This window comes from Amaranthus tricolor, chromosome 15, assembly GCF_026212465.1.
Source record: "Amaranthus tricolor cultivar Red isolate AtriRed21 chromosome 15, ASM2621246v1, whole genome shotgun sequence".
NCBI lineage: Eukaryota > Viridiplantae > Streptophyta > Magnoliopsida > Caryophyllales > Amaranthaceae > Amaranthus > Amaranthus tricolor.
The window spans coordinates 766,878-780,068 of NC_080061.1; the positions used below are offsets into that span (position 1 = coordinate 766,878).

Genomic DNA, 13,191 nt, shown 5'->3' on the forward strand with positions numbered 1-13,191 from the left:
CTCTTAGTTTGCATGTATGTTCAATTTATAAAGTTCAAATATAGTTAAGTGAGATTTCGTTTAATTCGTGTTAATTTAAATTTTATTAATATTAACTTTTAATAATTTTAACTGAACACTATCATGGATATGAAGATTTAAAATAGTATCTAAATTCTAAGCAAGTCAAAAGACATAAGATTAGAGTAAGAGAGAGTATTATTAAGTTTAATTGAAGATATCGTGGAGCAAGCATTGATAATAAAGCTAGCAAAGTAAGAAATTTAGGATGAGGTGGATTTGGTATCCACCAAAACAAAAGGCATTGATGAAATTGTATCCCTATCTACCTTCGAGGGACATGTTTTGTTAAGGATGGTGGGAACCGTTAATTAAGCACGGACCACGGTTCAGGATTTATTTGATGTCCTTTTCTCATAGATCTTTGAATTGATAAGGCCATCAATCAACCATTCCAATTTCCCTCAATTAGTAACCAATAACTACTTTCTACAATTCAGTTTTATCATACTTTAAGTTAAAATAAATATTATTTTTTTTTAAGTTACCAAAAGTTATATATTCACTTCTCATACTTCTCACTAATCCTCTCCTCTCTTTATTTTGTAAATTGTAATTTGAAAAAAAAAACTTCTTTAATCACAAATCTAACACTCTTTGTCATATATATATATATATATATATATATATATATATATATATATATATATATATATATATATATATATATATATATATATATATATATATATATATATATATATATACTTGATATAAAAAGTAAATATTTCCATATTTAGTATTAAATGCCTTAAAAGCATTAATACTTATCTTTTCATTACAAAGAAAAAAAGTTTAGCTTATTCATAGCATTAGAGGCCGTATATATACATGTATACAAATTTATATTATATATACGAAAATTTTTATAACTAATATCTGATCCTTACTTATATAAACATTTAAATTTATTAAACAAATTAAACTTATTGAATATTTTTATTATAGGTTACGACTTACGAGAAGATGTATCCATCGCATATGTATTTGATATCTTTTATAGTTAATAAATACTCCCTCCTATTCATAGAGAATGAAATATTTTTTTATTGGGCTAATTTATTAAAAATGTCTCATTTTTATTTTTGTCATTCTTTTTACCTTTTTACCCTTAGTACAACAATACAATAACACATAAATATCAATGCCCTTTATGAAAAAAGAGATTAATCCATCTTCTTTTAAGTGGTCCCCCACTCTTTCTTGATTTTGGTGTAAAATCCAAATGTTCCATTCTTTATGAATAAGAGGGAGTACTACTATATTAATTTAATAAATATATTTTTTTTATAGTCGGTTCTGAACAAAGTTTAGTCATAAGAAGTGAAGGTAAGTTATACTCCGGCCATTGTCCTATTCTAACAATAACTAACCCATTTACAAAAAAAGAGCAGCTGTAAGGTCTGCAACACAGATTGCAGAATGTGCTATTGCATAATAGTGCAGGCCAGTGTAGTGTAGTCCCCCTAATTGCTAGCCCACCAAAAGAAAAACATTGTTATTTAAGAAAATATGTAAAATTGTAAAAATATAATTTTAAATACAGAGAAAAAATGATAGTATACGTGATATTATATGTGGTTGAAAATAAATAAAATTTGTAAAGTCCACTTCTAAATAATGAAAGGACAACTAAAAAGAAAAAACTAATGCAAATTGAATGCAACAAAGAGAATGTTAAGGGACCAATTCTACTAAAAGTTTAAATTCATGGTTAAGGCCGGCTTCATGGATGCGAAATATTCCACTTGAATTTGAGGGGCGATTGAGATACAAACATATGATCTCTTATTATGTTAACTCTAATAGCATGTCAAAAAATAAATTCAACCAAAAATTTAAACTAATAATTAAGACCCCATAACATACTTATATACTCCAATAGAGAATATAAAAAAACTGCACAAAGCCAGGAGCCACCAACGACTACTCCTAGACAAAGAGCTCACGTCATTTTCTGCCTTGATATCCTAAAATTTGCATATCACTTGTAAGACTAGTTTACAACTTCGTTAAAATTTGTTCTAAATGACATACGTCAGCAGACAATTAAACTCAAATTCATTTAACTACTTGGGTTTTTTAAATTATTAATTTTAATTGCAACTTAAATGTTATAAATTAATAATTATTTTTAATTTATAATATGATTAAAATTCAGTAATAAAATCAGGTGATTAAACTATTGATTTATATATTTTGCTATAAGCTAAAGCTGTGTCAATTTGATAGAAGTACGACACGTGAGTTGCACAATTGCCCCTACATACGTTGGATGGGAAGAGTACAGTACAGTTCTCACATTTCTGCGGTCCCATAAACCAAACAAACAGTGTCCACTGATCTCTTCCTGAATGGCCTTAAAAATTTAGCCTTATTCTCAGCATGCATCTTGGCTTTACCTCTTCTCCATCCATTCACGCATCATTATCAGTACACTTAAAAAGGGTTAAAGTATTAAACCCCTATTTTTAGAAGCCAATTAGACTAAAAAATTAATTAATTAAGGAATATATAGTTCATTGCATATGATTTTGCTATACTCGCAGCTAGCTGTTAATTGAAACTTATGATTTTGCTACTAGCTAAAGCTTACTTCATATGATTTTGGTAGAAATGTTAGATAGAAAGTTTAGTAATGTGTCACAAGATCAGTTTACGCTGTCACGCAAAATTGAATCTAAGGATATAGATCATTGTATACTTCATCATTTTGCTAGTCTCGCAGCTGGGGTCATCCAAAATGCACGCCTCTTTACTTCATATGATACAGTTTTTTAAATTATTTTTTAAATTTAATATCTCTAATTACACCTCTTAAATAATGTATATAATATAGTTGACATTAACACAAATTTTACGAGATTTCAAATGGATATATGATATTTTTCATATATATATATATATCAAAAATCAAAGTTATTTCTCTCTTCTTAACGTAAAATATTTTAAATGAGAAAATATTATAAAGCATGGGGATTAATCAATTTAATATCTGACAAGTTCACAACGGTAATAGTAATACTTAATTTGTTCCTTTATACTTGTATTATAAGAATTTTTATTGTTGTTCATTATTTAAACTTATTATATATATATATATATATATATATATATATATATATATATATATATATATATATATATATATATATATATTGACTAATATGTAAGCAAAAAATATAATAAAGATTAATCTTATATAAATCATCGTATGCATATTTTTATAATCTTTATTTTTATAATTTTTATTTATCTATAATTTAAAATATGAATAAATAAAAATAAAATGTATATATTGTGTAAAAAGTAATAGTTCTACTTCATATTGCAAGTACTTCAATGATAAAACGGAAGAAGTGTTTTAATTTGAGCAATCACAAAAGAGTATATTAAGAAAAATTAGAGGGTGTAAATAGGTGTAAGTAGTGTCCCACAAATAGAGGAGAGAACTTTTGAGCTTTACCTACCGACAACGATATTACGGTTCATAAAAAATAATGGGGATGATTATTTTCCATCCTTCTTGATAAGTGATCTGTAGAGTATGTCCCATTACTATTATTCCTTTCGTTTGATACTAATTTTACTATTTGTATGTCCCTTTTATAAGACTCGCTATAGATTTCAATAATAATGTTATTCTTATTATTTAACTTTTATATAAAAAAATAATATACTCATATAAGATTTTGTTTTATTTTATTAAAATTTAGATTTTACTACTCTATGTAATTTCAAAATATTTCATTCAGTTAAAATAAAAATGCTTTATTAGATATCAAATACTACGTGCTAACTAATATATAACAAATATTGAATAACGATCGAAATAATATTTAGTTTATAAAACTTTTGCATTGAAATTTAAAATGAATCAAATTGAGTGATAGAGGGCCACATATAATATTCTGTCCAATTCACTTTAGTTTTCTCATTTGATTTGGGTACAAATATTAAGACAATGAGGGGATCACTTAAAATAGTAGACTTATGTGCAATATTGGATATTTTTAATATTAAAAATCGGAAGGTACCACCTAAAATAGTAGACCCATAAGCAATATTAGGTATTTTTAATATTAAGAAAATAGGAGACTATCTATAAATATAGGTCTTAAAATAAAAATGAGACAAATAAGATAAACTTATCCAATAAAAAATAGAACAAATAAAAAGAATTAGAGGGAGTAGTAGTTATATAATTACTAATTCCATGTCATGCATCTTGCCTGTCATATTTACATTCTCACACACATTTTGTGATTGCTCCTGCCCCCATCTCTATTCAATTCATTGCTGGCAACCCATTTTAATTCAAATACCATCTAAATTATTCTTGTAGGCCAAGTTACCTCATTCTTTGAAACAGTACCCATCAATACTTCATATTTTTGTCAAGTATATTGAATTGATATTTATGGTTTCAATCGTGTCTCACGAAAGACTATCTTTTATCGTATCTTTAATATTTACATTCCGTAATATTTAATTAACATTATTCTTAATACCTATTTATTGTATCGTTAATGTCTACTTATTGTATCCTTAATGCTTACTTACATTATCATTAAATGTCTACTTACAGTATTTTTATTAAATCATTCTTAAATGCCTACTTACCGTATCCTTAATGTTTACTTACAATATCTTAAATGCCTACTTATCATAGCCTTAATGTTTTACTTACAATATCTTTAATGCCTATTTATAATATCGATAATGCCCATTGTGTAAATGTGCAGTATTTACAATATTTTAAATTCGTACTTACAATATCCATAATGTCAACCACGTAACTTACTCTACATTTTCCTATCCGTACTTACAAGAATTTGTGTTATGGTTTATTTAATTTGATAAACGTCTGTTGGTTGATTTAATTATTAACTGAAAGTATTAATTGATTTGCTAGTTGTTAAGCTAGCAATTATAGTTGTCGAATGTTGATCATTTATTAGAATAAAGTGATCATAAAAAAATCAATGAAAAAATAAAAAATAAATATCATATTGTCGGATCTATGTAGGCATTATAAATCAAGCTAATATTAGGTGAAGGGAGAAGCATGCACTTTTGTTATTAACTATATATGAAGTGCGAGCAGCAATCAGTATGGCGCAGATTAACTGCAGGTGGAAATGTGGCAGAAGCCATTGAATACTTGCTCAATTTTGGAGTGCCCCTTTTGTTGGATATTTGCACCAGAATACCCACATTTTTTGCTGGATTTTTTTATTAACATTTTGCAATAATAATAATAATAACAATAATGAATAATATTCAAGCCAGTACGGTTCAACATGCCTCTTTTGGTGAGTGGTGACTCTTATTTTCTAGTTTCATACCCTATATTATAATTCAAAAACAAAGTGGATTAACATGATTTAAGTTTCAAATATATATTTACTTTTTTTGAGTTTACTACTAAAAATCAAAATTTTTCTCATAATTTATTATTTTTAGTAGCAAATTCAAAATAACATAAATGTATATACATTAGTATACGCAACGTTACATTATTGCAAGGGATAGGAGGCGCTACGCTTGTCTATTTTGAAAAATACATGTTTTATTTGTATGCGCAATCTCTTTGCATCTATTTGAATAGTGGGTTGATGCTATGACCTAACTTGACTATTAATCCAAGCCTAAAACAAAGGATGTACATATAATTTTGCTTTTCTAACTTACTCAATCAAGCAATCGTAATTTGTTTTAATAATTAACATTTTTCACAAAAATATATCAATCATATCAAAAAGATACAAGAATATATAACACACTTTAAAAGGGCCGATCATAAAACTAAAGAAAATAAACTTAAGCTAATTTTAATTTTTTAATAGACTTTTGAGGCCAGGACATGCCCACAGTCGTCTAGACACGAATTGAAGGAAGCGGGTTCCTCGACCAGAGTAGCCCTTGCCGGGGACAACCTGGACGTGAAGCTTCTGACCCATCTCGCAGTGGATCCCGACTCCGCTATAGAAATAGTAGTCGCCGATAGCATTGAGTTGAAACACGGTTGGACCCTTGAAAAACTGGTTTATTACATTGTCGTGACCGCATTTGTCAAAGTCTGCCTTGTTTACTTGTAGCACGTTGTGTGCTCCCATTCTGTATGGAAACACTGCAATTTCACCCATGCATTTTGTCATTAATATGTTACCCTTCTTTGGAAATTGTGTTTTTTTTTCTTCACTTAAGAAAATAATAAAAATATTATTATGTAAGATATTGCAAATAATATAAATATAAATACATAAAGGTTTTGTATTCCTATATTGTTTGTCAATGTATTCCTATATTGTTTGTCATCATGTAAAGTTGTAGAGTAATTAAGGTTTTGTACATGAAAAACATAAAGAACGGAGTAAAAGACACAATAAATAATAGGATAATAATATAAATAATAGGATAATAATATTTATAGCCCTTAGAGTTGTACATAAGACTTAATAAATTCTTATCATTATCAATAATTTTAACTTTTTAAGAAAATATATTAAGTTCACAAGAAAGAATAAATAATAATCCAATAAAGTATAATTAAATTCTTATGTTTTTAAAGTAAAAATAATATTAAATTATATAAATAAAATACAAGGTTATTTTTTATATTCAGCCTTGAAGGCTGTACATATCATTTTTCTAAATAATAATAACATATAATATCATTTTTTCTTTTTATTAATCACTGCAATTTTCTTACAATAATCTATGTATCGATCCTTGAACGAAATTATGGAAAATAAAGAACATAAAAATGTCACATTTTTATTTTATGGTAAAAGTATTGAAAAAATTATCAATTTGTTTAGGTTTTTCTTTTCACTTTACCTTACGCTAATAACTAAAAACTCTTCACAAATTTGTTCGAGCGTTTTTATAAGTCCTAATTTTTCAATAATTGTTGTCAATAAAAGTAATTAATTAACAAAAATTATAAAAATAAAAAACGAAAACACAAGATAAAAAAGTCACCTAATTTGTCACCAACACCAAAAGTTCTAGGTTTTGCCCAATCTTCATAAAACGTTTTATTAGGAGGAATTTCCCAACCTGCAACTCCTCCAACGACGTGAATCAATGCACTGCTAGATTGTACCAAAACGCAGTACACTACAACCAACAATGGCAATACGATGCGTTTCGTAGCCATCTGTTTTACCCAAAATTATTTATTTCAACCTATTTTTAAAATCTTTTTAATTGATAAAAAGCTTTGAGGTTGATTTTTAAGGTAAAATTGAGGTTTAATTATGGGTAAAAATGGAATGGTTGTCCAACTAGTCTACCCTACATTATCTATAAAAGATTAGCATTACGAGGCATAGATTAAGGTAATCCTTAATTTTGATTTTTCCTATAATTAGGGTGGAAAATCTATTATAACTAGTCCTAGCTACTATAATAAATTTGATATTCTTCGCTAAATTTAGATGAAAATAATATTTAAACGAAAAAAATTGGAAGGAAAATCTCATGATATTTTGTATTATATGATAAAAAATTCTTGTATGAGACGGTCTCATAGAGAAGGGTTTGATGGATGCATGATAGGCTAAGGAAAAATAAAATAAGTGAGAATCAAATCAAAAATTTTCTCTCCAGATGTAATAAGCACCGGTTCTCAAAAATCTCATGATAATTATGTTGATGATTAGAGCTAAGTATTTTGATCCTTATACTTTGTTTGTAGTACAATAATTAAAAGTTAAAACAGACAAAAATCAATACAAGCGAGATAATATTAGTTCACTATCTTATAGATCTGTACTCTTGTCAACGGCCCACAATAATTGATCTATACAAATAATTGATCTTCTCTTTTCCCTTGTTTGTAGGAGATTATCTGACCTTACCACCGCTAAATATTTTAATTTTTTTTTTTTTTTTTGTTGTTCAATATTCAACAAAGAGATAAAATGCAAGCATCTATTTGTCTGTTGATTAGACGATTGGAAATTGAGAGAATGGAAAACATTAGAACATTTCTCAATAAAAAGTACGACCAACTTTGCTGAACCGAAATGAAAAAATATCACCTCTTAACAGGAAAGTTAAGGGTAACATCAATTTCTATCCATATTCACTGGCAATTTAGTAGACAACAATATATTATCCAGAATAGGGAGTATTTCATAAAAGTTTACTTACAAATTGGCAAGGAATTATGCTTTCCAAAAAATAATTCAAAAAGGCATTTTCAGTTTTCTACAAGATTAAAAATGTGAAGTATTAGCTTGGCCTTACAAACAAAAAAAATAAAATTCTACCTAAATCTGTCTATAGAACATAAACTAGCTAACTCCCCAGTAGAACCCTTATGCAGGTGCCAGGCAGCACTGTCGATTCGTAGAATAAGTAGAATTCAGTATCGTTTAGAGCATAAATCAACCACTTTTGTCTCAAACTATGATTCGAAGATTCAAAGCAGATACGCTTATACATATTCTTGTGCAAAATGGGGTCATGAATTCACCCTTTCGATGGAAACTTCTTTCAGATTCTCATGCTCTGGTTTTGCTGTTACAGGTAAATCGACAAGCACATTTGGAGGAGCAAAATACATGTGTACTGACATCATGCATATAATTATACCCAAGAAAAGCTGCAACAACAAAGCAATACAAGATCATCAAAACTCATTGAACATGGAAAATGAGAGCGGCATTCTTTTAATTTCTAGAAACATCTCCATGTACAGGGGAGAATACACGGAGACCTTCCTAGAAACTAAGAGGAGGATAATATAACATTCCAACTTCTAGAACTTCCAAACATTCAAACAAATGATCGAGATAAAGAGGATAAGTCTTCCAAGTTAGGGATGGCAGACGGGTAAAATTATATGGGTTTCGCACCGCATCTTTTTTTTTGACCTGATCAAGAGGGTGAAGAAGAGGGAGGATGGTTGACAAACCTGTAGGGTTGGCTTGAAATTGAACAGATAAACAGACAAAATCATCGTCAGCAGCATCGCCATTGAAGTGGAATAAACCTGAACTTTCAATTTATACCCTTTTAGACAAAACAATTAACTATACTACGCTAAAAATTACGTCTATTAGTTAAAAGAGAATACAATGATACATCCTATCCTGCATCGACCTTTCATTTCAAATATTAGATGTTTAAAGATTATATTTTCTTACCTTCACAATGTTATCTGCGTACTTCATTAGCCATGAAACGAGCAATCCCGAAGACCCTAAATTCAGAATGACCATCCAGGTTGCCAAACTATATCCATCAAAAAGGCGTTGCCACCATGGTCCCTTTTCAAACCCACTCGTAAAATCATCTAAAACTAAGCGAGCCATGTTGAATATAGCGCCAAATCTGGGGAAGAAAAAAATTTGATTGATTTACATCTGACTAAATTCAAATGCAAACTTAAGCAAGTGCTACTGTATACCAGGTTCATGATTTACAGTTGTTTTTGCAGAGAGCATCAAGTAGAACAAGAAAAAAAAAATAAAAAGCTCCATAAATTACGACGTTTTACTAGTATTTTTATTTAACTTGGTATAGGCTTAACGTCTGTAGGCAAATACATCAACCAGACTCAGGTAATCACTGACAAAGTATACACATAACAATATAAGTATCTCCGAGCATACAGCGCTAGATAGAGATACGTACGTATAAAGTTGTACATTCTGCCAATACAGGCTGTCATTGTTCTTCTTCATCAGGAACTCGGTATAAACACCAGCTAACGCTGATAGACATGCTGACAAGATTCCAAACAGATACCCCTGGATTGGCGCAGAGAGAAGTGAGTCGCAAGATGACTGCCCGCAACCTTTGACCTATTATGAATTAATGAAATACAGAATAATCAATCTGCTGGCTACAATTTACATGACAAGTGTAACTGTCTGCAACATAATACTTATAGTTCATCTTTTTTTGATACTTAAAGGTATTGACACGCATCTCCACAAATCACTTAAAAAAAGAGTCATAAAGGTTTCAGCGGATCACCTGGCTTGTGGTTGTCCCAACAGCCAGCAAAATAATTGCCATCCACTGCAAGTTCGATAACTTTTTCTTCAAAAATAACCTGCGTTAACAATATATCTTCAAAACTAAAATTCCATATAAATAGATTGATGAGCCTGTTAGAAAATTAATTAAAAGTAAAAAAAATTGTTACACACAATTAAACAGGTGTAGATTTGAATAGGCAATCCTTGAATAAATAACAATAGAAGTACCTGAAAAGTATGCCAGTCGTAACAATCTTGAGATTGCCCATAATCTGATAAGTAGATGTATCCACATAAGTGAGAGTGGCGAATTGAACATTGTTGTGTATTAGATAAATAATAGACGGGATCGGAAATAGTCGCACACATTTCCAATCAGTTGTCATCCTTACAGAAGGTGACGTCCGGACCTCCCTCCAAAGAAGTATGCTAGATACCACCAACTAATTATACCAACACAAAGAAAGGAAACAAATGAGTAGTAGGCATGATTGAACAATGAAGCCGTTGAAGGTGCTTGAAATACACATAGAAGATAAAGAGCATGGAGTACCTTGAAAACTTCAGCGAGGAATGGAACAGTTGCATAATCATACTTGTAACCACCATTACTCTGTGACAAAGTTGTTAAAATTCCCTGCCATACAAAAGTGCAGTGGCATTACACATAAAGCAGGTAAATAGGTCATTTGCTAGTGTACTTGTTTCAAATGCAATCAAGTACACAATACAATAATGCCAAAGCCTTAGTCCTGATGATATGGGGTCCATAACATGAACTGAAACAAATAAATGAGGGAAATCATCCCTAACGAAGTCCACAATTAAGACATATCTCGAAAACGACCTTGATAGCATTAAGGCAAAGAATGTTGATTAACTCGAGCAACACTTTCAAGCAAGACATACTACCTTAGTAAGAAAAAATGATCCGCGTGCCATAGTGCAAAACAAGGCTGCGTCGTATAGATATTAATTTTACTGAACTGTTTTTCTTCCATCGCTGTTAAGGTGTAAAATACAATACCGTATTTTAGGCCGTATCAAGGAATATCTCACGACATCGGCCCAAATTTAACGATACTACATTTTTTAACTATGGCAGATGCGCTCCCCTCTTATAATGGTGCATCAAAGGCTATCACGACTAGTCCTATGAGCCTTTATTGAAGTGTGCACTTAGCTGTTCAAACATACTTGGGGACAGTTTGGGAGCATAATGTGGTCTTACAAGGCGTGGTGTCCCAGGGTCTGTGTTGATCCAATGAGATTTCTCATGCTCCCTTGTAACTTCCCCCCAATCAACTTGTAGCCATGAATATGTAGCCTTTGAAATCAAATTCATTAGGAAAGTCCTAGCTTAAAATTGTTTGAAAATTTTCTCATGCATTCAATGGGTTCTAGCTGGGGAGTTTGGGTTGATAAAACCCCTTTGTACAATCAATTTAAGCTTTTAGTTGAGTTGGTTCCGTGACATGTTATATACTTTAACAATCTGGCTATCTACCGGAATGTACTTAGGTTCCTCCAAAGTAATTTTGTGATCTTTCTGGAGTTGTTAGTGGTTCTCTAGTGTGCCAATGAGGCTTCCCGCATAGTCATCCCACTTAGCCCACATAAATCATGGAATGCCTTGGAGCCGTGAATTACAGACTTTGAAATGGGGTCAAATAGACCTATTCCGAAGTCAAACTCAAAGCGCATCAAATATCTTCCACATTTCTCATGGTCCTCGGAAGAAAATTTGGATAGATAAAACCGCCTTCTGCAAGCTTATTTGACCATAAGGTAATTTATTAGTGTGTCTACAAAGGCATACTTAGGGGTTCTTTGCGATCATTTTGTGGCTTTGCTAGGGCTGTTTATGGGTTGCCTATGGCCTATGGTGACCTAATGAGACTTCCCATGTTGCCTTTTCACTTTGCTCCCAAAAAATTCCTGCAAAGGCATCAATTTAGCCTCTAAAATGGGGGTTATCATGATTCTATGAAAATCTTTCCACAATCCTCGGCAGTCCTAATTGAGTGATTTGGGTCGATAAACCTGGCTTTGTACAAATGAATATATTTATAGAGACTTTATCTACGTTTCTGTCTACCAACATACTTAGAGACTCTTTAGTATCATTCTATGGACATCCATATGTTGTTTGTAGTTCCTTAGCATAGTGCGAAAACAAGGACACATCACATCATATAGGCCATAAAAGTGAAGGTTTTCAAAAGAAAATAAAAAAACCTGATATTTCCCGCGTTGTAAAGTTCTGAAAAACCGCGTATGGGACAAGGAATTTCTCACCTACTCTCCCAAAGACCCATTGCAGGATGTACACTAGTCCCTAACATTAACAGTGTTTCCCAATTCGTCATTTGAATTGGCCATTCACCCAAAGTGTCCAACCGAATTCACCCAAAGTGTCCAAGAATACGCCCAAAATGACCTAAAATTCACTTGTTTCCATTCTAAATAACCAAGGTGCCTTAGTTTCAGTTCACTAAAAACCACAACCTAATCAATACCCCCCAAATCCACAAACAAACCTAACTTTTCTAAATATTTCTTGTTGGGCAACAATCATATAATTAGTTAATCAGGGATCACATTGCATACCCAACATAGTGCAAAAACAAGGTTGCATCATCACATCTAAACCCAGAAAAGTAATGAAAATCAGCAACAATTCACATCATTTGATCTAAAACACACTGATAATATTAACAACAAAAGCATCCGAGAAGCAAGATTTTAAATTAGATTAGAATACCTGAGAGCTAGTAAGAATGGTGAGAAGAGCAGCAACGAAGAACCACTGCATTGTTTTGAGGACGAGATCTTCCTTCTTTTTCTTCTTTTCAATATTCTTCTTAGAATTACTTTGTTTTTACAAAAATATAACTTCTGAAAGTGGGAAAATCAAGAGGGAATTTTGTGGATCTTCTTTATACATTGATTTTTTGGGGAAATACAAGCTCTAAAAAATCAGTGGAGTCCAACTGTTAAACTGCAATTGAAGAAAGGAAGAAAGAAAGAAAAAACATTGAACTGGATTTTGGACACAGAAATTGTAATGATGGGTTACTTAGGGCTCTTGGGCATGGGGTTGGGTGAATGGGTTCGGTCTTATTCCGAT

General features: G+C 30.9%; 2 protein-coding genes across 2 annotated transcripts; both read right to left on the minus strand.

The window, feature by feature from the left end:
• Nucleotides 1–5,860: 5,860 nt before the first annotated feature.
• Nucleotides 5,861–7,255, minus strand: LOC130801344 (umecyanin-like). The gene is made up of 2 exons (XM_057665185.1): nt 7,048–7,255; nt 5,861–6,193 (listed from the first exon to the last, which is right to left on the minus strand). Exons 1-2 carry the CDS (start codon nt 7,223–7,225, stop codon nt 5,895–5,897), a joined length of 477 nt encoding a protein of 158 aa, XP_057521168.1. The 5' UTR covers nt 7,226–7,255; the 3' UTR covers nt 5,861–5,894.
• Nucleotides 7,256–8,154: 899 nt separating this feature from the next.
• LOC130801343 (CMP-sialic acid transporter 1) lies at nt 8,155–13,191 on the minus strand. Its single transcript, XM_057665184.1, has 8 exons — nt 12,826–13,191; nt 10,615–10,698; nt 10,290–10,504; nt 10,057–10,135; nt 9,712–9,881; nt 9,222–9,408; nt 8,990–9,067; nt 8,155–8,677 (listed from the first exon to the last, which is right to left on the minus strand). Exons 1-8 carry the CDS (start codon nt 12,874–12,876, stop codon nt 8,537–8,539), a joined length of 1,005 nt encoding a protein of 334 aa, XP_057521167.1. The 5' UTR covers nt 12,877–13,191; the 3' UTR covers nt 8,155–8,536.

What these genes read in the sequence shown, in the direction of transcription:
- LOC130801343 (XM_057665184.1), bottom strand. Translation starts at nt 12,876, where the DNA reads ATGCAGTGGTTCTTCGTTGCTGCTCTTCTCACCATTCTTACTAGCTCT. An exon ending in TTGGGACAACCACAAGCCAG is followed by an intron (nt 9,882 to 10,056) that starts GTGATCCGCTGA and finishes AATTCATAATAG; the next exon opens with GTCAAAGGTTGCGGGCAGTC. An exon ending in ACGCAGATAACATTGTGAAG is followed by an intron (nt 9,068 to 9,221) that starts GTAAGAAAATAT and finishes TTGAAAGTTCAG; the next exon opens with GTTTATTCCACTTCAATGGC.
- LOC130801344 (XM_057665185.1), bottom strand. Translation starts at nt 7,225, where the DNA reads ATGGCTACGAAACGCATCGTATTGCCATTGTTGGTTGTAGTGTACTGC. An exon ending in TGGTGTTGGTGACAAATTAG is followed by an intron (nt 6,194 to 7,047) that starts GTGACTTTTTTA and finishes GTGAAATTGCAG; the next exon opens with TGTTTCCATACAGAATGGGA.